The sequence below is a fragment of the Rhinoderma darwinii genome, chromosome 3 (assembly GCF_050947455.1).
Source record: "Rhinoderma darwinii isolate aRhiDar2 chromosome 3, aRhiDar2.hap1, whole genome shotgun sequence".
Taxonomy (NCBI): domain Eukaryota; kingdom Metazoa; phylum Chordata; class Amphibia; order Anura; family Rhinodermatidae; genus Rhinoderma; species Rhinoderma darwinii.
Window position 1 is genome coordinate 384318768 of NC_134689.1, and position 27998 is coordinate 384346765.

Below are 27998 nucleotides of genomic sequence, written 5' to 3' on the forward strand. Positions count from 1 at the left end.
GCGGAATGGATTCAATGAGGTGCTGTGCCCATCCCTTAGAGACGCTGGTCCATGTTACACCATAGCGGCACTTGGTTGCTGCAGATTTATAGACTTCTTATTCATGCTGCAAATATCTTGTCCCACCACATACTCAATGTGCTCTGCTGGACTGAGATCTGGTGACTGTGCCGGCCAATGTGAGGAGCCATGTGTGGCAAGAAAACCATCCCCATACCCAGCCTGAGCCTGAGCTTTAACACAAGGAATGAGCCATGTGGTTTACACCCAATTCTGACCCATCTGCATGGTGAAGCAGAAATCAAGAACTACAGATAAAATGTTCTCATTTTCAAATGCCCAGTTTTGGTAAGTTTGTGCCCACCACAGCCTCAGGAATGGAACCGAATGCGGACTTCTGCGGCTATCACCTTCCCAAACAGGTCTGTTTTAGTATATACTGTACTAGTATTCCCCATAAAATAACAATTTAAGCAATCTTCTAAGGACTCTGGATTTTGCAGAGTCCTCTGTTATTGCTCCTGGAAATGTATGAATAAATTAACAACGTGGGATTAGTATTGCCCTTGTCAATAGGGTTTATCCCAGTTCTACATTCAGCACTGACGGGATAGTGTCAGAGTATATAGATAGGGACAGTTATCAATTATTCATTCATTTCCAGGAGGAATAACAGAGGAACAGCACAAAACAGATGCCCAGATTTACCAAGACTGGAATTTTATAAATTAGTCTTAGACTGAAGCGCACAGCGGTTAAAAAAAAATTGTCGCACCTAGGGCTGTCTGTGCGCCACAAAGTGAAATCAACGAGCTGGCGTAGATTTCCGTTACAAAGTATGCCAATTTCTGGCGTAAATTATAGTAAACTTGTCGGGCGGCAAGTGGCCCTGCCACACACTTTCTTAGAAATATCAGGAAAGAGGAGAGGCCCTATTTAACCCAAGGTTCAACCTTCTGTGCATTCAGAGGTCCTCTTTTGTAGACCACGGTTGACTTCCTGTCAATATCAAGAGGTTTATCAGCAAGCTTCCATAGACTCCTGAACGGCACGTCTGCCTGGTTATGAAGCAATATAGAAGCGAGGGATGTAGCAATACATACCGGAATTAAGTTGGTTTACCATTCGGCAGACATCACGATTGCACATTGGGAACTATGGATTTCCTCAGAGTTTCCCTTTAAGTGAATGGGGCTGAACTGTGCCGATTAGTGGGTGACCACGGAAATTAAAGCAACCCCTCCGAGCCCGGGACGACATTTTAAATGATGGTGTATATGGAGTAATATTACCTGGCACCAGTTGTGCCCCTCTGCCGTGGATCCGCTGTTTTAGGGTCCCCTCTGTACTGCCCCAAAATGGCTGCAGCGCTTCTTATACTCCCACTGTTCTCGGATTGGCCAGAGCTGGAGTTCTCTCCAAGTAAGCAGCTTAGTCCAATCCGTGAACAGCGGGAGCGTCAGACTCTGTCATTTTGAGACAGCACAGAGGGGACCCTAAAACGGCAGATCCAAGGCAGAGGGGCACATCTGGGGGGATACCAGCTATTATTACTCTATATACACCACCATATTTATAATTTCGTCCTGAGACAGGAGGGTCGCTTCAAATAAATAAACAGCACAAGACATATTTGATATTTTTATTAAAATTGAGAGCGATGAACCACAGGTCCATAGTGTTAAAAGACAATATCTCTGTATACAGGTTAGGATAAAGTAACTATGCAGACATTAGTGAGAGTATGCGCTAAGCCCGCATCACAAGGATTGCCAGCACTGGAACTTTGTGGCGGGAGTACGAGGCAAATGTCATGGGCACAGAGCTTAGTCCATAATAAAGACAGGTCACAGTGTAATGAAGTGTGGTCACAGCCATGTCCGCACCACAAGACTCGGCCTGTTAGCAGCATCTGAGCTCTGTGCCCATGAAAAGGTTTGCCCCAAATTACAGATGGGTAGAGGGAAGCTGTTTAAATTCAAGGTGGAAGTATGGTAAATATATATATATTTTTTCTTTCCATGGGCTGTGTTTGGTATTGCAGCTTCATTCACTTCAATGGAACTCAGCTGCAATACCAGGCATAGCTCATAGACAGGAGTGGCGCTGTTCTGCAGACCGTCTTTTTTCTAATCTCATACATCCCTTTTACAAAGCATTTTCCTCTACAATGGAACGAAAACTCAGAAATCATAGTCCTTGAATTTTCCTCTGCTGTTAAGTTTTATTCAGCCCTTATTAATAGGAGTCGGTCAGCAGATTCCACCCCTTTAAAGTCTTAAATAGCTAAATAGATCTTGGGCAAAGCAGTTCAAATATTACCAAGTTTTTATGATAATCTAAGCAATACCTGAGTAAATAATGTTTTATTAAGTTATACACCATATGCTAATGAAGCCTTAAGGTGTACCTAACCTTTCAGGTGCCCATCAGAATAAGCGGTCATGTGTGTGTACATGATGAGTAACACTATATCTGGACATAACTTGCATGTGACATTTATTTTTTAGCAGTTTTCCCCTCTACCGACTCTAATTCTCAGTTTACTTTGACCTAGTGGGCAGAGCCCAACTGCTATCATGTCTTCTATACACTGCCCACAGAGAAGAGGACATCCTGCTCTCCTCGCTCTTTGTAGCACACACACAGAAGCAGTAGAAGCAACATGGAGATTATACAGCAGTAGAGCTGTGAATACAGCACTGAGGTAAGAACACTTACCAGAAGCCGCGTATTTGGGCAACTCTCTGCCCCTATCTCCCACCAGCAGCTCCCCCTCCCTTTTCCATAGACTTCTATGGGCATCATATATCCTGATCGCTCAGAGATGATAATCCGTCTTGTATCTCAAGACAAAATTAGCAGTGAATTGGGAGCGAATGACCTGTGCAAGAGGCAGGGAAGAGCGAGAGAAGTGCCTGATCAGTAGGGAAAGAGGCATTTTTCTTTAAGAAGATATATAAAGTTTCTTATATCTGTTTGTACTATTGATTTATGCAAGGTTTGTCAAAAGGTTAGTGACCATTTAAGTGTCCGATGGGCATTTATCCTTTAGTGAAGAGCCCTGGGTTATCAGAAGCAAATCTTTCCCAAACCCTGTCCCCTCTACTCTAGATTGACACTTCGCAGAAAAGGACATCAGACGATGCTTTCCCTAAAACTTATCAAGCGGTTTTAAGAATTATGGTGGTGGAATCTGCCGATAGACTTCCTATAAATAAGTTGTCTCGTGAAGACAATCGTAGTTTATATGGCCTATTAAGGACATATAGATGTCAAAGCTGAATGTTCCCCACTTGGGACCCCCCTCTATAAACTAGAATGGAGAGCCGCTCTGGCGGACTGGAGCCATTCATGTATTACATGGACAGCCATTCCTCTGACTGGCCGCCATGTAATCCTACATTACCACCGAAGCGGTCACTTCAGGGATATCTGTGCAGAGAAGGCTTTCTCCAGCAAATAATCGGTTTGCCGGTGGAAAGACTGGAGGTGTTGGTACCCCCCCCCCCCCCCTTTTAGAATATCTGGGAAAGTCGGGTGACATTCAATATGGCTGAGACTGCAGCTCTCATAACATTTATGGTCAAGTTGGTCTAAATATGCAGCAATATTAGTGCAAAAATATGTGTCGCTACATAATGAAGAAGATTTGACATTCTGGTTGGCAGAAAAGCTGAGTGACGACCTCTTGAAGGTGTAATGGGATGAATACAGTATGCGGTCATACATCTAAGAGAGACAGCAGAGCGGAGCTTTTAACATCACAAAAGGGGTCGCCTCAAGGAATGTACAGATGTAGCAGAGCTAAACTTGTAACTTAACTGCTTTTTTGTGCAATGTCCACAGGAGGGCAACACAGGATCATAAACCCTGTCCAATTCTGTGTAGTGCGAATGGACGGATAGTGACAAATGACATATATATATATCTTTGGTAAATGGGCGAGAAGGTGAGGTAGCATATATGGATCATACTTATACTGTACACTCACAGAGCATATCAGAACCTTATAACGCTAATGATGTGGGGCATGGGCTGAATTTCCTAGAAGTACATGTGAAATAAAGCAAAAAAGGATTAAACATTTCTACTTCCTTATATCTCTGTGAAGTCCACTTAAAAAAAGGAAGCAACATACAAATACCTTCCAGAAGGAACATTAGGATTGATGTTGGAATCTAAAAAGAAGAATTTATTTGAAGATTGAGAGAACGGATGGAATATAACCTTAGCTCACCCTTATATAAACTATGTATATGTCACACGGGAGGCTATTAGGGGGCAGTATAGCGAATATTGATGTGTTTACTGCCCCCCCCCCAAGGCATTCCATCCCCTTTAGTGGAAAGTTGGAGGCAAATACCAAGCCTAATGGATCGGCACCGTGAATAGCGAATAGCAGAGTTCAACTGCGCAGTGATAGACTTTCTTGACCAGTAAGTGTATGGTCCGACGCGGCGGATTTGCTAAAGTGTAACTAAACTTTTAAAAAGTCAGTGACATGTCAGAAGTTTCGATTGGTGGGTGTCCGATGACCGAGACCCCCGCCGATCGCTAAAACAGAGCTTTCCTGGGAGCGGCGTACGGGCTCAATGGAAAGTCTATGAGTCTGTTCACTGCTCGCTCAGCTTTTCGGGGAAAACCAATCAAGTGGCACAGTGATCATCTGAGCGTTTCTGTTGCTTTGTTTTTTTAGCAATCAGTAGGGGTCTCATTGCTCGGACCCCCACTGATCAAAAGTTCTGACATGTCAAAAGTTGTTTTTTTTAAATTTAGTTACCCTTTAAGGATTGAGCAAGCAATAAACAAGTACAAGTAATTTACATAGAAAATATATAAAACTAAGATAAAATAAAGTTGCAGCCTACCAGTTATGCAGCAGGAGGGACCGACTATTTTATGTGCTGCAAGAAGAAAACAACCCAAAACAATAGACACAGACGTTGTCTGACGGATTAGAAATACATAAACTTCATATTAAAAATATATTCAAATATGAGAAAAATATGGAGCATTTTCCATTTTGACAAAGGCACTTTAAGAGCTGGTTAGGCTCCTAGCCACAACCATTCTGCCCCGGTTCTCCCTTTTTGGCTTTTCTCAAGTATTTCGTAGGTCCATGCGGGAAGCCATTGAGGGAAATGTTAACAGTAGTGTATTACTCTCCTGTATCCGTAGTGGGTCTCCAGTCTGGATTATAACGTTCGCACAGACATGGATATATTCCGTTTTGTAGACATCACCTGATGCTACAACACTGCATATAACCCATATCACTGGTCGTTCGCGGTCAGTCATCCGCTACGATGGACAAGGCACGCAGCTCTGATAGTTTGGACTCATTTTCCCGCTCTCTCTCAGCATCTGTCAGCTGCACTTCATCCACCTGCTGAGCTAGCTCCCCAAACACTCGGGACATCTCAGTGTAGTACACCACCTAGTGGAGAGGAGGGGACATTAGCAGGACTAGAATAAGACGTGATATTTGAATGTGAATGGTAATGACAAAGTATAAGGAAAGACTATAAAAGAAAAAAAAAAAGGAGGTATGAAAATTAAGAAAAGAGCCCTCATTATACCTGTGCTCTGATCAATGACTGGAAGCTGGGCTTGAAGAAATCTATACGACTGTTGTAAAACTTCGGCATCTCATCCAACAGCTGGCGGTTCTTCACGTCAAAGTCTTCCCGGATGGGGCGCAGTTCTTCCCTGGCCTGTGGATCAGGACACGTAAAACATAACTGCATTATACACGGTGAATCTTGAGACTTCAGGAAGTTCAGTGTAATAACACTAGATGGCAGTAGTGTGCATTCTACAAGATCGCAAAGCTGCAGTGGAGAACTGATCTTTTGGATATGAGGTGGCGCGGACACACCAGTTTAACACACATTCTGTACGCTCCTTCCTAAAAGATTACCTTGCACCTGAACACCTGGTCATCCATACTGTGGGCTTTCAACTACTAACAAATTGGCGGAGTAACCATATAAGACAAGGGGCACCTCATGCCTCAGCAATGTTGCTAGATCTACATGACACACTGTGTACGGTAAGATCTCACTTCTTTGGGTAAAGACATAGGGATAGATTTATCAAAACTGGTGCAAAGTAAAAATGAAGTGGTTGTCTATGTCATCCAATCAAATCACTGCATTCATTTTCCAAAAAGGGCCTCTAAAAAATAAAAAGTGGAATCTGATTGGTTGCTATGGACACCTACACCCCTTTTCCTTTACACCAGTTTTTATAAATCTCCCCAATAAATCTTTGGATGGAGTAGAGATAGAGGTTTTTCCAGAATAGTAAATCATCATCTATCCACAGGATAGGTGATAATTTTCTAAATCGCCGGGGGCCCCACCGCTGCGACTACGCCCGATCATGAGAACAGGCGAGTGAGGGGGGGGGGTGCGCCCAAACCCACAGATCCACCTCACTGCACTGTAGTTCAGCTCCCATTCATACAACTTTGTATTATACTCTGTTTCAATTCCCCACCTATGCGGTCAGTGGATGGAATCATTCTTGCTTACATTTAGCAGCAGAAACCCCATAATGACTGTTCACACAGCTGAGGATGTGTTACAGTGTATCAGTGAGGGCAATTTTCTATAAGCTAAAAAAGAAAAACCTGTCTCCTACCCAGGACTTTAGCCTACACTGACATATTGCAATAAACCCTCAGCTGTATGATCAGGACTAGGTCAGAAATAGTTTATAACCAAGAATGCTTTCATTCACAACAGGAATTTAAACAAAAAAGTATATTAGAAATCTACAGCAGTTTTAATTTTACAATGTTTAAAAGGCTATTGCAGGACTCTAGTTAAGGTCCTACTGCACAGCCCGATATGGGCCGAACGCCGATCGCCGAGATAGCTGGTTGATCGTCACTCGTTTGCTCCATTCACAAGGAGCAATGATCGGTTATGTATGGGGACGAGAGCTCATTACTACGATCGTTCTTCCCCATACATTTCCATCATGTCGGCCGCACATCTCCCTTTTTACAAGGGACACGTGCTGCCGACAACGATAATATTTCTTACAGCATGGACGATGCAATCTGCCGATGAACAAGCGTTTGATCGTTCAGTGGCTGATCGTTGCCAGTGTAAAAGGGCCTTTAAACTTGGAAACCAGAAGATGATAGACAATCCCTTTAAACCAATCAAATGCCCTGATATAGGATAGGAAGTGGCAGAAACAGAAACTGTAACTACAAGTTCTGATGACAAATAGTAAGAGATGACCGTGGCACTAGATAACATTACATCTACTGTAGTACAACATATTTATACAAGACAGGCAGGACCGTAGAAACCTTCATTAATGGGGAGGAGCAGCCATAACTTCACCCTCACACCCCCACCTGGTGTAACTTGGCAATCACTGCCCCCGTTCTCTCCTTTTCTTCATATTTCTCGACCTTTGACTGGAGCCTCTTGTATTCCTGTAGTGCCTGCTCCCTGCGCTTCACTGCCATGTTTAGTGAAGGAAACACACTGCTATACCTATATGAAGTATATACAATAAATTAGTATGTAAAGGAATATAATCACACAGACTGCTACCTTTGAGATCATGCCGGATATATACAGCATATAAGCATACACAAATAAATACCGAAGCTCCAAAACTACATTTACAATCTCACATACAATGAATCTAACATGAAAGATGAAGTAATTTAGCAAAAAAGTCTTGATTAAAAAGAATCTCCTCCAGTACATTCCTTTTTGTCACTATGGTAACAGACTACAAACAAATTCTTTGTAGTTAGACCCTGCAGTCATATATATGCCCTTTCATTTGTCTACTACTTCTTGTTCACCTATGAAAAGAGTATGGCTGCAGGGTTAGACTACTGTGTTTGTTTGCAGTCTGTTACCATGGAGATGCATAGCTCTGCATAGGAGCTGTAAACACTAAATAGTATTAGACTTTCACTAAAGACTATTTACAAAATTGCTTTTTTATATTGATGCAATAGAGAAATAAAAAAAATGGTTGCAAAGGTGAACCTTTCACCTCCCCAAACATGTGCAGAATGTTATAGGAAAGGCTTCACAAACAATGTCTCACCTAAAATTATTTTGCTAACTCCCTCCGTTATTTACATATCGGTGCCATTATATTTGGCACCTGATATGTAAATAAGCCCCTGAACAGTCAATGGGGCGTTTCAAACTAACTAAAAGGCAAGGGGGTGTGATGTCTTCGCTCTGACACTGTCCAATCAGCTACGGACAGTGTCAGGGCGGCTTGCGCTGTGTTCCCTCCCGCGAGAACACACACAGACTTGGTGTTTGTGCTGCAGATAAAGTGCGCGCCCCCTCACGCATGCGCGCACAGCCGTTCGCTCGCACATCGGTGTCACCACTTCCACCACGGAACGAGAAGCAGAGACGAGGAGGAGAAGACGAGAAGAGGCGATATACTTACATCCGTCAATGTGCGTGTGAACAGCCATGCGCTCACGCTATCTGCAGCACCACCACAAAGTTCTCGCGGGAGAGAACACAGCGCTAGCCGCCCTGACACTGTCCGCAGCTGATTGGACAGTGTCAGAGCAGAGACATCACGCCCCCTTGCCTTTTAGTTAGTTAGAAACACCCCATTGACTGTTCAGGGGCTTATTTACATATCGGGCGCCAAATATAACGGCACAAATATTTAAAAAACGGAGGGAATTAGAAAAATAATTTTACTTGAGACGGGGTTAGTGAACTCTTTCCTATAACATGCTGCACATGTTTGGGAAGGTGAAAGGTTCTCTTTAAGCAAACACACTTGTACATATGAAGCATACGTTTTGTATACCTCTTCAATGGATCCATCAAGGTTTTCTGAATTTGGTTCACCTAAAAACAGGAAAAGTAATACAAAAATTAAAATCAATAAAAGTACCTTTGTATTATGAGAGATACTCAGAAAATGCTTCCAGCACGAGTACATCCAAACATTTACAGTAAATCCTATTATCAGTATTAGTAAAGATATACAAAGGAAAAGATTTACTTAAGGCTGGCGTTCACATCTGCGTCAAGGTCCCGTTCTGACGGAGCTGCCCATCAGAACGGGACCCTGACAAACAAACGGAAACCATAGGTTTCCGTTTGCATCACCATTGATTTCAATGGTGACGGATCCGGTGCCAATGGTTTTTCGTTTGTCTCAGTTGCGCAAGGGTTCCGTCGTCTTGATGGAATGAACAGCGTCGTCGACTACACTATTCAGTCTATCAAAACGACGGAATGGCATGGGAATGACTGCAATAGTCTCATACATCAGAATGGGGGGGGGGGGGGGGGATTGAACAAATCCATGCACATTGTAAATCCTGACTGTGTAAACATGGCCTTATAAGAGTTCAGAGATGATCATAAACAGGACAGGCCTTTCAATGCTCATCTGAGATTTTTGTAACTTGATCAAGCGATGTGCCATAGAGAAGAAGTCTACAATAGGGGCAAAAGAGGGAACATTACCAGGCTCTGAGGGCCAAGGCATTAGTGAGTGCTCAGCACAGACTCTCACTAATATTGAAAGTCAACAGGTCAGAACATTTTTACAGTGAAAATGTCCTGCACAATTGTGTTATGGAAAACCTTCATAGGGAATCACCCAACATCTACATCGTGCAGAAAAATTATGTCCGGAAATCAGCAATACTTCCCACCAGCACTTCTACAGTATAGTGGGTGACTACGCTCTTCTCAGCAGGAGAATGGACAACATGGACCAGGGAAGTCCGTTTTTTACCGCAGCTACTCTTTAACCGGATCAGGACTGGGCTATTTAAACCTTCAGGACCAGACACCCTCTAGCCATTTTTAGCACGCGTTAAACGGCTGTAACTTTTTATGGGATAGTGACATGATTTAGGTGATGCGGTTTCATGAACAATGGCGGTTTCTTTTCTTATTTTTATACTCAGAATTTTTGCTTTTCCAGAATATATTATCATATAGTCTGCAAAAAAAAAAAAAAGGAAGATGTTTATTTACTTTTTAAGTGATTTCAAGTAATAATATAGTGTCACCTAAAATAGACTATTTGTGATCGTCACGGTCTCGTGTCAATTTTGATATATTACATGTTTATTTTAAGGTAATTGGGTCCACATTAGAGCATTTTGGTTGGGTGGTTGTATTTTATGTGATTTTTAATTTTTATTTTATTTTTTACTTTTTTATTATTATGGACTGTCCCTCAAAGCTCAGAAAATACTTGTATGGGACTTTATTATTTAATTTTATTTTTTTTCCGCTTTACTTTTTCACTGTAACGGGCGCTGTACAGCAGGGAAATCAGCCCGGTTATAGGGACTGTTGTCACTGTTAGGGCTGTGCTGGGCTTGGATAGACCCAGAAGCAGCCACCCAGTAACAGTATCCTGGCAATCATTTGACCAGTCACATAAACCAAAACCAATAGAGGCGCTGCTGCTGCCCCTATTCTATACATGGCGCTCATTGTACATGAGAACAGAGAAGACCGGAATGGTGAAAACTGCTCTCCAAGGTCCCCGGCAGTCTCCAGCTAAAGTCTGCACCATAGATAAACTACGGAGCAGGCTATAAGGACTAGGACGGTCCACTGTAAATATATAGTGAGCGCTGATGAACCGGTAAAAGGGGTTCCCCACCTAGGTTTCCTTTACAATAATATGATCACAAAGTGTCCCCCTGCTGGAACCCCCAGAGATCAGTGAATGTGTGGGGAAACTGGTCAGTAAGCGTTCAATTTCCCTGCAGCGCCACCACAGGGGAAAACAAACATTACACAGTCTCCATTCATATCAATGGGTTGTCTGTGCAATGCAGGACAGGACAGGCCGCCCAGAGCGAGAGTCTTTGTAACTGCTCTCCACTCTGGCCAAGAGATGATGATTTATTGAAGTCAATAGACTGCGTTATACATAGATGTGCGGTGTCCTCCAGACAGAGGTTATTTGTAGATTTTCTCTGCTCCATCTTATGGATAGTGGTCAGGAATGAGACTTCCCACTATAAACTCTGGAGTTCCCTAAAAGGATATTTGTATTTTTTTTTTCTTCCAATAAAGTTACATTACTAGTAAATGACACTTCAGGTACCTTTTCTTGATTGAAGGCGTCCATACGTTTCATTGCCGTGTCCAGCGCAGTCACCATGACTAAGAAGTCTGGGTCTGGCTCACACAGTGGATTCCCTAAAAGATCTGATGTGATCCTGACAGCAGATTTAGACATGGCTGAAGAAAGACATAGAAACACAAATTGTTAGCTTTCTCAAGAGTAGAATAAACACTTAACCTCTTAAATACAAAAGAAAAGGGAACAAAAAAAAAAAAAACCTGATACCTAGGTCTGCCTCTATACTTTTCTTCATGTCTTTTTGCAGTTTTTTCGTTTGGTCTTCCAGCCTGTGGATAGATGGAGAGATATTAAGACATAAGGTGGATATAATGATAGAAACATCACGTGTCATAGCATCAATCAGAAATGCTGTAAAGTAATGAACAACACAGACCAAGCTGAATGACAAATGAACCAAGTGATAGTGTCTAGATTTAAGGGGGGGGGGGGGGTCATTTGGCTAGATTACTTACTGCTGGAGCTTGCCATATTCCCGCTCAAAGTCCCTTTCTACCTGGAGAAAAAAAAAGAAAAGAAAAAGAGATAGGACTCATGAGCGCCTCATTGTGGACAAAGAAAAAACAAAAACAGGAATAGGATTATTCTACAGAAATGACGAATTTTAAACACCGTTGACATGTGTAGCGCTTTTACTGGTGGGATACCGGGCAGTAAGTTGGCATATTGCAAGCAGTATGTGGCCTCCATCCTGATATATTGACTGGATACTCTATAAATGCAGAGAGCTCGTCTATTATAAGGTTACAGAGCAAACAAAATCACGTATTACTATTTTTTTTAAATAGCACCAACATGTTTTGCAGCAATGTACACAATGTCATTACTTACATCAGTTCCGACCACAGCAGGGTCTCAAAACCAAATCTCCAGTCTCACGTACTAGGAGCAGTTTTTACCAACTGATCTATCGCACCACTATGGCCCATTTTTCAGTATACGGAGTATATGCATTCTCACCTTGAATAGATGCATATACAGATACTCCTTTACACAGAGCAGTGTCCGCCAACCTGCGGCTCTCCTGCTCCCATGAGGCCCTGACAACCGCAGGCAAAGAATAATCGTTTTTGTTTGTGTCACGAGGCATCATTTTTTAATTTTTCCATCGATGTAGCGGAATGAACGCTTGTTTATTGCGGGACGACCTGTATCTTTTTCGTTTCAATAGTTTTTATTGGGATTTTTCACATAAAGCATGAGACAAACATATTATGCATAAAGTATATAAAGTTCAGTTACATATCTCTCAGTAAAGCAAAGGATCTCGATATCAATGTGAACTTATTGAAAATATCAGCATAGAACAAATAAACAGGAAATAACAAAAAACACACAAACAGTGCAGCAATACTTGGTATTACAGACAGTATCTATATATATATATTCATACATATGCATTTAGGATCATACCGCAGGTAAAGTCAAAGACAGCGTAACCCTGTTCATTTTCAGGTCAGAGTACTAACTCATTGGTTTTTATGGAACGTACTGGTAAAGCAGGGGTTCCACAATAGGCTAAATTTGGAGAATGAAGAATTACCCAAGGCTATTATTCTCTCATATGCATATGTCGTGTTGAGTAAGGATATGAGTTCATCTATTGAAGGAGCATCTATCTCTTTCCAATGTCGTGTGATTACTAGCTTAGCCAGTACAAGGATTTTTTACAAATCAAGCATCTCGTGTTAAAGGGGAAAATGTCTAGATCAAGAGATAGTAATGCTAGTTGAGGAGAACACGGGATTGAGCATTGAAATACTTGTGCCAAAAGCTCAAATACTTGGGTCCAAAATCCGTCTAGTTTGGGACATCGCCACAGGATATGAAAAAGGGTGCCTGTGTTACCACAACCCCTCCAACATACAGGCGGTGATTCAGGATACATGTGATGCCAACGGTCAGGAGTAAAGTACCATCTCAAAGAAGTTTTAATTGCGGTTTCTACATGTTGAATACATGGAAGAGCTACATGTATGAGTTTAAAGGAGGCCAACCATGCAGCATCATCAAATGTCATCTCTAAGTCTCTTTCCCACGACTCAAGCAGGTGAAATTTAGTAAACGAATAATGAGAGTTAATCGTGCTGTATATGGGCTTTAACCCCTTCCCTCTTTAGCCACTTTTGACCTTCCTGACCGAGCCTCATTTTTCAAATCTGACATGTGTCACTTTATGTGGTAATAACTCCGGAATGCTTTCACCTATCCAAGTGATTCTGAGATTGTTTTCTCGTGACACATTGGACTTTATGTTACTGGCAAAATTTGCCCAATACATTCAGTATTTAATTGTGAAAAACACCAAAATTTAGCGAAAAATTGCAAAAATTAGCATTTTTCTCAATTTAAATGTATCTGCTTGTAAGACAGGCAGTTATACCACACAAAATTGTTGCTAATTAACATCCCCCATATGTCTACTTTAGATTGGCATCGTTTTTTGAACATCCTTTTATTTTTCTATGACCTCACAAGGCTTAGAACTTTAGCAGCAATTTCTCACATTTTCAAGAAAATTTCAAAAGGCTATTTTTACAGGGGCCAGTTCAGTTGTGAAGTGGCTTTGAGGGCCTTATATATTAGAAACCCCCAAAAAGTCACCCCATTTTAAAAACTTCACCCCTCAAAGTATTCAAAACAGCATTTAGAAAATGTCTTAACCCTTTACACATGTCACAGGAATGAAAGCAAAGTAGAGGTGAAATTTACAAATTTCATATTTTTTTGCAGAAATAAAATTTTTAGTACAATTTTTTTTATAACACAGAAGGTTTTACCAGAGAAATGCAACTCAATATTTGTTGCCCAGTTTCTGCAGTTTTAGGAAATATCCCACATGTGGCCGTAGCGTGCTACTGGACTGAAGCACCGGCCTCAGAAGCAAAGGAGCACCTGGTGGATTTTGGGGCCTTATTTTTGTTAGAATAAATTTTAGGCACCATGTCAGGTTTGAAGGGCTCTTGCGGTGCCATAACAGTGAAAATCCCCCAAAAGTGACCCCATCTGGGAAACTACACACCTCAAGGAAATTATCTAGGGGTGTAGTGAGCATTTTGACCGCACAGCTTTTTTACAGAAATTATTAGAAGTAGGCCGTGAAAATTAAAATCAACATTTCTTCAAAGAAAATGTAGGTTTAGCGATTTTTTTTCTCATTTTTACAAGGACTAAAGGAGAAAAAGCACCGTAAAATTTGTAAAGCAATTTCTCCCGAGTAAAACAATACCCCACATGTGGTAATAAACGGTTGTTTGGAGACACGGCGAGGCTGAGAAGGGAAAGAGCGCTATTTGGCTTTTGTAGCTCAAGTTTAGCAGGAATGGTTTGCGGAGGCCATGTCACATTTACAAAGCCCCTGAGGGGACAAAACAGTGGAAACCCCCCACAAGTGACCCCATTTTGGAAACTACGCCCATTGAGGAAATTATCTAGGGGTATAGTGAGCGTTTTGACCCAACAGGTTTTTTGCATAAATTATTGGAAATAGGCCCTGAAAATGACAATCTAAATTTTTTCAAAGAAAATGTAGGTTTAGCTAATTTTTTCTCATTTCCACAAGGACTGAAGGAGAAAAAGCACCGTAAAATTTGTAAACCAATCTCTCCCGAGTAAAACAATGCCCCACATGTGGTAATAAACGGTTGTTTGGAGACACGGCGAGGCTGAGAAGGGAAAGAGCGCTATTTGGCTTTTGGAGCTCAAGTTTAGCAGGAATGGTTTGCGGAGGCCATGTCACATTTACGAAGTCCCTGAGGAGACAAAACAGTGGAAACCCCCCACAAGTGACCCCATTTTGGAGACTACACCCATTGAGGAAATTATCTAGGGGTATAGTGAGCTCTTTGACCCCACAGGTTTTTTGCAGAAATTATTGGAAGTAGGCCCTGAAAATAAAAATCAACATTTTTTCAAAGAAAATGTAGGTTTAGCTTATTTTTACTCATTTCCACAAGGACTGAAGGAGAAAAAGCACCACAAAATTTGTAAAGCAATTTCTCCCGAGTAAAACAATGCCCCACATGTGGTAATAAACGGCTGTTTGGAGACACGGCGTGGCTTAGAAGGGAAAGAGCGCTATTTGGCTTTTGGAGATCACATTGAGCAGGAATGGTTTGCGGCGGCCATGTCACATTTGCAAAGCCCCTGAGGGGAAAAAAACAATGAAAACGCCCAAAAAGTGACACCATTTAGGAAACTACACCTCTTGAGGAATTCATCTAGGGGTGTAGTGAGCATTTTGACCCCACAGATGTTTCATAGAATTTATTAGAATTGGGCAGTGAAAATAAAAACAATCTTTTCTTCAATAAGAAGTAGCTTTAGCGCAAATTTTTTCATTTTCGCAACAAATAAAGGAAAAAAAGAACCCAACATTTGTAAAGCAATTTCTACCGAGTACGGCAATACCCCATATGTGGTCATAAACTGCTGTTTGGGCAAACGGCAGGGCTCAGAAGGGAAGGACCGCCATTTGGAGTGCAGATGTTTCTGGATTGGTTTCTGGGCGCCTGTGGGCCCAAAACAGTGGAAACCCCCCAGAAGTGACCCCATTTTGGAAACTACACCCCTCAATGCATTTACCTACGGGTGTAGTGAGCATGTTAACCCTGCAGGTGTTTTGTAGAAATTAGTGTGAACTCGATGTTGCAGAGTGAAAATTGGATTTTTTCCACAGATATGTGGACAATATGTGGTGCCCGGCTTGTGCCACCATAACGAGACAGCTCTCTAATTATTATGCTGGGTTTCCTGGTTTTAGAAACACCCTACATGTGGCCCTAATCTCTTGCCTGGACAGTCGACCAGGCTCAGGAGTGAAAGCGTACCATGTAAAATTGAGGCCTAATTTGGCGATTTACAAAGTATTGGTTCACAACTGCAGAGGCTCAGATGTGAAATAATAAAAATAAACCCCTGGGAAGTGACCCCACTATGGAAACTGCACCCCTCAAGGCATTTATTAAGGGGTGTAGTGAGCATTTTCACCCCAGAGGTCTTTTCCATAAATGAATGCGCTGTGGATGGTGCAAATTAAAAATTTATATTTTTCCCTAGATATGCCATTCAGTGGCAAATATGTCGTGCCCAGCTTATGCCACTGGAGACACACACCCCAAAAATTGCTAAAAGGGTTCTCCCGGGTATGACGATGCCATATATGTGGAAGGAAACTGATGTTTGGGCACGCTGTAGGGTTCAGAGCGGAGGAAATGCCATTTGGCTTTTGGAGCGTGGATTTTGCTTGGTAGTAGTTTTGTTTGGAGTCTTACTGGTGTTTCCGTTTATAATGTAGGGCATATGTAAGCCGGGCGGAGTATATAAGGGGCATAGTCAGGTGGTATAATAACGGGGTAAAAAAAAAACAATAAAATAATCCATAGATGTGTGTTACGCTGTGAAGCAATCCTTTCCGCACAGGCCGGTGTCGCACTGATAAATGGCGTCCTTTCTTATCCCCCTTTTGGTCCACACTCCGCGCCTTTGTAGTTTGGGGAATTTTGCTAGGAAGTGTTGTCCTGGTATAATACGGGCACCGTCGCTTCCAGCGGATATGTTTGGGCCCTCCCTTTCCTGGTTCCCTAATTTTAGGTCCTTGAAAAATCGCCTCTTCAAACAGAAGAAATGTTCCCCTCGGGCACAACTGCATATTTTTTTATTTCCTGACTTATTGGAGCCATAACTAATTTTATTTTTCATAGACGTAGCGGTATGAGGGCTGGTTTGTTGCGGGACGAGCTGTAGTTATTATTGGTACCATTTTGGGGTACATGCGACTTTATGATCACCTTTTATCCTATTTTTTGGGATGCCAGTTAAACAAAAAAACGCAATTCTGGCACAGCTTTTTTCGTTTTTTTTTTATACAGCGTTCACCATGCGTTATAAATTACATGTTAACTTTATTCTGCGGGTCAGTACGATTCCGGCGATACCTAATTTATAGCACTTTTTCATGTTTTACAACTTTTTGCACAATAAAATTACTTTTGTAAAAAGAATGTATTTTTTCTGTCGCCAAGTTGTGAGAACCATAACATTTTAATTTTTTTGTCGACGCAGCTGTATGAGGGCTTGTTTTTTGCGGGACGAGCTATAGTTTTTATAGGTACCATTTTTGGATACGTGCGACTTTTTGATCACTTTTTATTCTAATATTTGTAGGGCAAAGTGACCAAAAAACAGAAACTCTGGTAACGTTTTTTACGTTTTTTTTTACGCTGTTCACCGCGTGCAATAAATAATATAATATTTAGATACCTCAGGTCGTTACGGTCGTGGCGATACCAAATACGTATGGTTTATTATTATTTTTCAATAATAAAGGACTTGATAAGAGTAAAAGGGGGATTGTGTTTTATTTGATTACTTGAAACTTTTACTGTTTTCAAACTTTTATTTTGTGCACTTTTTTTTACACTTTTTTATACTTTTTTTACACTTTTTCTCAAGTCCCACTAGGGGACTTGAAGGTCCAACGGTCAGATTTTTTTTTTTCTAATACATTGCACTACCTATGTAGTGCAATGTATTAGATCTGTCAGTCATTCACTGACAGCAAGCCGATTAGGCTTCGCCTCCCGGCGGGGCCTAAATCGGCTTCCGTAATGGCAGAGCAGGAGACCATTGTGTCTCCTGTTGACATAACAGCAGTCGCCAGTCCCGATTGCCTGTCAGGGCTGGCGATCTGCTAGTAACCGCTACGATGCAGCAATCGCTTTCGATTGCTGCATCGAAAGGGTTAATGGCAGGGATCGGAGCTAGCTCCGGTTCCTGCCGTTACAGGTGGATGTCAGCTGTACAGTACAGCTGACCTCCACCGCTGATGACGCCGGATCAGCTCCTGACCCGGCGCCATCTTGCCGGCAGCTACGGAAGCCGATCAGGCTCCGCCGCCGGGCGGATCTTGACCGGCTTCGGTGCTAGGCAGACCGGGAGGCCAGTATTAGGCCTCCGGTTGCCATTGCAGCCACCGGAACCCCGGCAATTTCATTACTGGGGTTCCGATGAGCTGCAAACACCTTAAGTGCAGCGATCGCGTTTGAGCGCTGCACTTAAGGGGTTAATGGCGGGGATCGAAGCTAATTTCGGTCCCCGCCGTTACAGCCGGATGTCAGCTGTAAGATACAGCTGAGATCCGGTGATGATGGCACCGGCTCAGCTTCTGAGCCGGTCCCAAACATTTGGCGTACATGTACGGCAAGATGCGGGAAGTCAGTACTTTCCATGACGTACATGTATGGCAAATGTCGGGAAGGGGTTAAACCCTTAACTCGTCTGGAGAAATGGCCAAATAGTTTAAAGTTGCATAAAGCATCCAAATGGTTGTTGTTCATAATGCAGTGTTTTATTTGTAAATACTTGAAAAAGTCTGAGGCCCCATGCACACGACAGCAAAAAACCTCCGTAATTGCGGTCCGCAAAAACAGAGCCATTCACTTTCATTGAACACTGACACCTTTCCGTAGCACTACGGAAGGGTGTCCGTGCCGTGGAAATGTTCCGGGAATTATGGAACATGTCCGTTCTTTCGCATTTTGCGGGCCGTGCTCCCATACTTTGTATGGGAGCACGGCCCGAAAATGCGGCTGTCAGTCAGCGGCCGGCCGTGCCCGCAATCGCGGGCCGTGATTGCGGGCACGGTCGTGTGCATGGGGCCTCAGTCGGATAGAGAAAATTCAGACTTGAGATGATCAAAACTCACCAATTGACTGTGCTCAAACAATGAGGCAACATCTTTGATACCATTTGCAATCCATGATAAAGAAAGGTTAGGAATTATCAGCGTAAAAAATTCTAAGGGAATATAGCTTTTAAGTAAAGGAACGCGGTGGGGTGTATTACGCTGAATATAAGACCAACATTCCAAAGTAGGCTTTGTCAATGGAGATAGTGGACAGGGATATGGTAACTCCCAAAACTGCAAGAATAGTGTAGATTTTAAGGGCAGGGGCGAAGTATAGGAGGCTTCTATTTGTACCCATTGTTTGTCCCCATCCATGGCCCCCCAGCTAGATATTTGTGCCACTTGAGTAGCAATATAGTAGCTGTGAATGTCTGGTAAGCCCAAACCACCTGTCTTTAGTAAGCAAATGCATAGAAATTCTAGGTTGGTGTCTTGACCAAACAAATTGGGAGAGGGTTTTTTGCGCTATCTGAAAGAATCTCTTGGGGAGAGCGATAGGCAAGGTTCTAAATAGGTATAAAAAAGTTTGGGTAGTAGAAGCATTTTGTATGCTGCAATCCTGCCAAGCCATGAGGTTTCAAATTTCAATAGTCGTTCCGTGTCGGTTTGAATGGTCTTCAAAGACCTGTATTTTTTTAATGGCACAATTTTGAGTTACAAATAATGTATCGAAAACACTATGTATCAACCTGATGAAGGGGCTGTACAACCTGGAAATACATAGTGTGAGCACCAGAATAAAAAAAATTTTTTTTACATTTCAAAATTTTGCAAGCAGCATTGGCGACAATCAAGATTTTGTACTTTTTTTTTATCTCCCCTCCGTACATGGCAGAACCTGGGGAGGTGCGGTCCTTGGCTTTACCTCTGCAACGCGCATGCACCTGATAGCGATTCTTCTCCCGGAATTCTTTTACTACCCAATACTGAAACTGACGATTTTTGACGTGGGCAGGTTTGGAAAACTAAACCCCAGTTTCAAAATAAAATACGGGTGGTTTAGTGGCCCCAAACCTAGCGATTTAAGGGGTTAAAGGCAGGAATCGGTGCTGGTTGGATCCGGCTGATGGATCCTACATCTGACACTTGCTGCTTATGGGGCAGGCTCAGCTCTTGTGGTGTACATGTACGGGAGATTGCACCAATCCCTTGGCGGCAGCGCCGTATACACATATGGCGGAAGTAGCCAAGAGCTTAACAGCTTGGAACGTACAGATGAATTTCTTATGGAATTGCTGCATCCCAAAAGAAAAAAAAACCTCCTTCAGTGGATGATCGCTGCCCTGTTTACACAGGGCAATGATCGGGAACAAGCGTTCGTTTGCCCGATATATGGTCCATGTAAAAGGGCCTTCAAAGAACTTTGCGACTGGTCACTTATCACCTATCCCATAGATAGATGATAAATGTAGATTCTGTGAATACCCTATTAAAGGAGTTGTCTCACGAAGACAACCTATATCCATATTCCCGAATACGGCATGTGGACATCATAGAAGGGGGGGGGGGGGTGTCCCGCTGAGGACCCACTCTATATACCAGATCAGTGATCCGCTCTGGCGAACTCAAGCCGTCTATATATTCTGAACGCCCGCAATGTAAGGCGCCGAAAAACTCATGCTTTAAGCGTCTTAGTAACATCAATGGAAAAACGTATTGCAGTGCATACGACGGGTTTAAAAAACGCATAGTGTAAAAAAATCATCATCAGGTCAATTCCTGGCGCGTAAAAGGCGCCTAATTCGCATACTTAGTTGAAGTCCTAATTACACGCCAAAAAACGCGCCAAAAACGCCTGTACTTTAAAAACGCTGTGCAAAAACGCTACCTTTTTTTTGACGTGTTTGCACATTGGTTTTTTTTTAGCGCCGTGTGAACAAGGCCTCATACTACATTTCCCATGCAACGGCTGCGCCTTCCTGCTGGGAGATTTTGAATGGGGCTGCCGTCGATGAGCCAATCCCTTTAAAGAAAAAAACAGCAAGAGTTGCCCTTTAGCCAAAACAGAATGATATTAATTTACCGTGGCTGGTATTTATGGTGTAGGACATAAGAAACGCTCTATATCCTACATCCGCTCATAGTTACATTTAGGAATGCTGAGAGACACAATAACACAGATTATTTCACAATCAGCGATCTCCACTGTGTAGTATCTGGCCGATTAAGTAAATATCTATGTTCCATGACTGTCTTCTTCCTCCGGCTAAAAAGCAGAACTCCGTAGTGATTGTCAGTAATGGGAATCTCTGTTTCCGTGATGTCACAGCTGTGCCTGCCCGCTCTCCAGTGACAGAAAAGGTGGAATTTATGCAGATGATGTGGGTGCAAAGGTACACAGTAACGCACAATGGAGGCTTTGTGGAACACGGAAGCAAAAATCCCAAAACACAGAGACCTCGTCACCATCATCTACCCACACTACGTGGCAGAAGTGCAAGACTTTCTGCTCGTCATAGGCAAACTACATGTAACGAGCGCAACGTTAATACCTATGGAAACGTCTTGGAGGCGAATCAGACCTGATGTGATGAAAAACCATTTCCGGTACAGGGTAGATACATATGGAATACCCGCAGAATATGCCATAAGTGTCTGGGACCTTTATCTATCTTGAGAACAGGGGTCCACATGCTGAGAAGGCCATGGCATCCAGGTGGAGAATAAATGGGGAGGCTGCGTCTGTTACTCCCAGAACTCGCTGGGAGAGGTTTACAGAAGTCCCATAGCTGTCAATAAGCGGCCGCCCCTCCATCCATACAATGCATAGGTACAGTGTTAGGGGACCCCTGTTCTAGTACCCTCGCCTATTACAGAGGTGGGACCCATGCTTTAGACATTTCCGGCAGATCCTGAGCTATGCCACAATGGTCTATAGTGGGAATACCCCTTTAATATCGTACGGACGCAGGGTTTAGGTGGTAATACACTTGAACTGAGATGTTTGACAATCGATAGGGATCTGCTGTGGTCTGTTCCATTATCATAAAGTTACTGGCGAGTTGGAAAAACTATTGATTGCAATTACAGCTCCGATGCCAGCCTGTAATGTGTCCATGACAACACTTCCTGAGCTTTCCTGTGTTAGCATATGAACATTGTGTGGATTACAAATCACTTTGCACATCAACGTCAACACCCCAAGTGGCTCCATCTATGAGATAGAGGATTTTGGACCTTCATGAGAGAATTTTTTCCCGTTCTTTGATCGTCACATTTCAAAAGCCATAATTTTTATATTTTTCTGTAGACATAGCAATGAGTGGGCTTGTTTTCTGCGGGCCAAGTTTTTTTTTTTTTTTGTAATGACACAATTTTCGGGTACATATAATTTATTGATGAAGTTTCATTAACTTTTTTTGGAGGGGTAATGGAGAATGTAAAAACAAAAATTCTGCCATTCTTTTTTTGCATCTTAAATGGACGCCGCATACAGTGTGGTATAAAGATCATAACTTTATTCTGTGGGTCGTAACAATTACGGCGATACGAAATATATATAGTTTTCTTTTTATGTTTTATTACTTTTGCACAATAACAAAAAAGAGAAAAGAAAAAAAAAAAAGTATTTGTTATTGTGTTGCCATATTCTAAAGAGCCGTGATTTTTTAATTTTCCGCCGACGTAGCTGTGCTCGAGGACTTATTTTTTGCAGAACGACTTGTAGTTTTTATTGGTAGTATTTTGGGGTACATACGATGTTTCATTTGTTTTTTGTTGTATTTTTTGTAAGGCAGGATAAACGGAAAACAGCAGTTAGGCCCCATGCACACGAACGTAAAAACCACCGAAATCACGGGCCGTAATTACGGGTCCATAGACTTCTAATGGCCACGGGTACCTCCCCGTATGCTTACGGGAAGGTGCCCGTGCAGTTGAAAAATATAGAACATGTCCTATTTCAGGCCGTAATTACGGCACGGGCAGGCCAATAGAAGTCTATGGGGCTTCCGTAATTACGGGAGCGTTGCTAGGCGACGTAAGGGGATAGTCACTGTCCAGGGTGCTGAAAGAGTTAAACGATCGGCAGTAACTATCAGCACCCGTGACAGTGACTACCGATCACAATATAGATCAACCTGTAAAAAAAAAAAAAAAAAAAAAGAAGGACATGCATACTTACCCAGAACTCCCTACTTCTTCCTCCAGTCCGGCCTCCTGAGATGACGTTACAGCCCAGGCTGCAGCCAATCACAGGCAGCAGCGGTCACATGGACTGCCGCGTCATCCAGGGAGGTCGGGCTGGATGTCAAGAGAGGGACGCGTCACCAAGACAACGGCCGGGTAAGTATGAATTTCTTTTACTTTTATTACGGAAAGGGCTGCCCCTTCTCTCTATCCTGCACTGATAGAGAGAAGGGGCTGCCGATTAGTGCAGTGCAATTTTGTAGCAAAAACGTGCCAGTAAATGCGGGTGACATCGGACCCGTAATTACGGGGAGGGGTACGTAAATACTGGTGGAATACGGGTCGAATACGTGTGACACCGGACCCGTATTTACGCCAGTATTTACGGGAGGACAAAAATACATTCGTGTGCATGAGGCCTTAGAGGCATAGTTTGTTTTTTTAACCCAGCAGGTTAAATAACATAACAGTTTTATAGTTCTGGTCGTTAGGAGCGCAGGGATACCAATTATGTGTAGCTTTTTTCATTTAATTTATTTCTTTTTTTCATAATAAAGAATTTTGTAGGGCTTAAGGCCCCATGCACATGGTTGTGCCCATAATCACGGTCCGCTATTATGGGCACGGCCGGCAACAGTCACCCGCATTTTCGGCCCGTTCGCTCATGCAAAGTATGGGAGCACGGACTGTAAAAAGGAAAAGATGCGACCCGTCTTATCTTTTGTGGAGGCTTTCTAGGGCCTGGACACCTTCCGGAAATATACCGGAAGGTGTCCGTGGTCAAAAGAAAATGAATGGGTCCGTTATTGTGGACCGCAATTACGGACGAAATCTATGGTCGTGTGCATGGGGCCTAAAAGTGGGTTTTTCATTTTTACTTGGGATTTTTCATTTCTTTAATATTTTTTGCTTTTTTTGTCCCTCTAGAAAACTTTACTATGTGATCATTTGATCGCTTTGATAATACACTGCAATATCTCTCCATAGCAGTGTATTATGCGGTCAGCGTAAAACTGACAGGCAATACCTATTAGCCCTCCCTCTGGCAGAGCCTAATCGGCATACACTAATGGCAGACCTGGGGGCCTTTGTTGGGCTGCAAACTGCCATGGAAAACATTGCCGCCCCGCTATAGTGTTGCAAGAGGATGGGGTGAGAGAGCTCCTTCCCTCTGAAACGATTTAGATGCCGTGGTCACTAAGGATCACAGCATCTACGGGGTTAAACGGCTGGGATCGGAGTTAATTCAGACCCTGGCCATTAGAGCATAAGCCGGCTGTCTTAAGACAAAATGACACACGCTCTAGCCAACATAGGACACCGGTGCCAGGCTCATGACACAGCGCTGTAAAAAGGCGGCACTGTGCCATATGTACCTATAATGATTACCGTGAAAAGGTAAAAAGGCGTATGGGTGGACATTAATGGGTTAAATGGTTAAACTAGTGGGTGCTAAGCACTCCCACTATGCCGCTCCAAGAACCCGAATTTTTTAAGGGCTATCTAGTGTGCCTGGCATCCAGCTGAAAGAGACATTTGGGAGGAGCTTTGTTAGGAGAGTCCCGCCTCTCTGCTGCACTCAACCTATTAGCATTGGCAGGAAAAGATTGTGTGCCATTTAGCTTAATTTGTAAGAGGCCGTGAGAGAATCTCATGATGATTTAATATAAAGACATCGGTCTGGTGACCGTTTCTCTTTAGCAGCGCTAAAAATAAAATCAATACTTTACCATTGTCTATTTATTCATTTACTCACTGTTTTTGGAACAATCTGCTTTTTCGGCCCAGCTTTGAAGGGGTTCCTAGAAGACAAAAAAATATATATATATGTTCAATAAAAAGTTTTCTTTAAAAAAATAAATAGATAAATAAATAAATAAGAGGCCTCTCAGCAAAAATGTTTTACATAAAAAAAAAAAAAAAAAAATACAAAATTATTTAAAAGCAGTCATCCATTAACTCCTTAATGACCACCCACCATCTTTTGACGGCAGGCAGTGCAGGTCCCCAGCCCGCTCATCCTCTAAGCACGAGCTGTAACTAACAGCTCCTGATCCTAGAGCAGTCTCCTGAACACAGCTGGGGTCAGAAAACACTCGGACCCCAGCTGTTTAACCCTTTGATTACCGCGGTCCGTGACCGCGGCTTGATCAAAGGGAATTCACCTCTTTGATCGCATCACCGGGATTCCGGTGATGTGATCAAACACCGGGGAATCCCTCTGCAGTCAGCCCTGGGACTTACAAAGGACCCCAGGGCTGTCTGTTCCGTTTGCCTGCTGTTCGTGCACACTACGTGCTGCCCGATCAGCAGCCTGTGTCATAGTGACACAGTGTAATGTATTAGCATCCAGGAGTATGCTAATACATTAGTAAAAAAAATAAAAAAAAGTTATCCCTTAATGGGTTAAAAAAAAAAAAAAAAAAGTAACAAAAAAAAATAATTATTTTGCATAAAATATATTTTATTGCCCCTACATTAAATAAAAACAAAAAACCTACACATATTAGGTATCTACACGACCGTAATAACCTGAAGAATTCATCTAATGGGTTATTTAGCGTGAAACGTGAACGGGATCAAAAATAAACAAGAAAAACAATGCCAAGAATCGCTTTTTCCTAGATTCACGCCGTAAAAATAAAAAAAAAATGTTTACCCCCAAACTGTGGGGAAAAAAAATACTATTTCTCTCACATAAAACAAGGCCTCATACAGCCACGTTAATGAAAAAATAAAAAAAAAAACTTATGGCTGCTGTAAGTCAGAGATGCAAAACCAGAAAAATTTAGCTGGTCATTAAGGTCTTTTCAGGCCCGGTCATTAAGGGGTTAAGAAAATAAATAAATATTTGTTACTGCCGCAATTGTAATAATCAGAAGAACAAATATAAAACTTATAATGCATGGCGCAAAAAAATAAAAATGATACATTAATATATACAGCTGATAGCAAGTTTAATTAAAGCGGTCTAAATCTGTATGCAGTGAGCTCCCCCTAGTGGTAGCCACAGGCAGCAAGAATTTTATCATTTAAATATATGGTCGCGTGAAGAGGAGAAGGGGGATATGTAGAAAGACGTCTGACCTTTATAAAATGTTATTACATTATTCTGCACAGATTTTTGCTTCTATTCAGAATAAAATTAACCAATAGGTATAATATAGTACCATTACCCCTTCACCATCCTAAACCACCAAGACCATTAGGAGTTTACCTCTAAGCCACCCTAGACCTCCAAGAGTATTAAGTATTACCCCTAAGCACCGGAGGGTACCACAGATTTTACCGTTAACCCTTTAAACCACTCGGGATATTATCAGGAATACTATCACTATTTTACGATGTAAAAACATGCAATGTAAAACCCCATATAGAAATTTAAAAGGGATTATGTGGGGACGGAAGAGTATTAGCACTGTACTCACTTCAGTATGTGAGTGCACCCACTAATATACATTCTGGTCCCGCGATCGTGCCGATTATGAGATTTTAATAGATTTTTATAGTGCTGGTGGGGGACCGGAAGGCTAGTTGCACAGTCTTTCTTCATGACGACCCACCCCGCGCCTGCCCTTTCTTGCACATCATGTTGATACTTTCCATTAGCCAAGGGCAGGCAATAACGAGGTGAGACCTGTGTCCTTTTGTAGCACTGCCTCCCGTAGGATTTTGGCCGTGATTGACAGCTGCGCGCATCGGGGCGGCACAGGATTCTCCTGTTCAGGCGCACCCGGCAGCCATTCACGCTCGAGGACTGACGTCACAGGTTGATTCCTGTGACACAGGAAAACGTAGAGTTTTCTCATTGGCCAACAGAGTGGGCGCTGCCAGTCATCCGCCACAGCTGTGCTTTGATTCTGGGCACTTGAGGGGATATTTACAGCCCTCAAAACTGCCATGATTTTAGGTTAGAGGAAGCGCCCTAGAGTGCCAAACCGTCTGTTGCCTTGGTTTCCCTGTTCGTCCTCCCGCCATGATGCACATTTTGTTGCCGAAATAAAGGACTTTTAACAACATCTGGGTGAGTGCCGCTCATTTTCTTTTATACTTCAGTGTTCGATGACCGACTCCGTATCGGATTGCTGAGCACTACCCGAAGATGTTCAAGGAATAACTGATGCCACAGTGTTACGCAATGAATGTCTAACTCCAGGTCAGTAGTGCCCACTCCTTTTCCTGATTTTAGACTTAGGGCAGTTATAAACTGGTGACAGAGTCTCTATATCCTACCTAAATGTACTGGTTGTTGTTTTTTTGTTTTTTTTTAAAAACTTTTATTTTTGACAAAGTTATGAAGATTTATGCACATTTTTTCTTAAAGTCCAAGTGGGCGTTTTTTTTTTTTAACTTTTGACCAAGTGGACGTTGTGAAGAACAGTGTATGACGCTGACCAATCAGTGACCAATCAGCGTCATACACTTCTCTTCATTCATGTCCAGATGTACTCACAGCCAAGCATGATCTCGCAAGATCACGCTGTGCTGTCACTTCCTCCCACAGTAACTTCACCGGAGTGTCGGGAGAATGACGAGACATCGCCTCCAGCCAGGAGACATATTATAAAGTGCAGTAGCCTTTGAATAAAAGATCAATTAAATCTTTCATTACTACAATGAAATTGTAGCAATCAATTACAACTTTATCAATTAAAATATTATATAAATGGATGCAACTCCTCTAGGGCCTCGTTCACATCTGCGTTGGGGTCCCGTTCTGACGTTCCTTCGGAGCTTTCCGCCAGAATGGGACCATGAACAGACACAAATGGAAACCAGAGGTTTCCGTTTCCATCACCATTGATCCGGTGCACATTGTTTCAGTTTGTCTCTGTTGTGCACCGGACCCGTCGGTTTGCCGGAAGCAGTAGCAAAGCAATAGAGTAGTCGACTACTCTATTGCTTCCGGCAAAACGACTGGTCTGGTGCACAACAGAGACAGACGGAAACCATGGGCACCGGATCTGTCCCCATTGAAATCAATGGTGATGGAAACGGAAACCTCTGGTTTCCATCGGTGTCAGTTTGTGACTGTTCA

General features: G+C 42.6%; 1 protein-coding gene across 1 annotated transcript in view; it reads right to left on the reverse strand.

The window, feature by feature from the left end:
• Nucleotides 1-1628: 1628 nt before the first annotated feature.
• The window catches only part of BIN3 (bridging integrator 3), a 58314-nt gene continuing 31944 nt past the window's right edge, over nt 1629-27998 (reverse strand). The window contains exons 2-9 of the mRNA XM_075858875.1: nt 24717-24762; nt 11601-11641; nt 11353-11414; nt 11107-11243; nt 8830-8870; nt 7379-7520; nt 5583-5717; nt 1629-5440 (exon numbers count right to left, since the gene is read on the reverse strand). Of these exons, the coding sequence (XP_075714990.1) occupies nt 5294-5440; nt 5583-5717; nt 7379-7520; nt 8830-8870; nt 11107-11243; nt 11353-11414; nt 11601-11641; nt 24717-24762 (751 nt within the window). The 3' untranslated portion in view covers nt 1629-5293. The remainder of the gene's footprint in view (nt 5441-5582; nt 5718-7378; nt 7521-8829; nt 8871-11106; nt 11244-11352; nt 11415-11600; nt 11642-24716; nt 24763-27998) is intronic.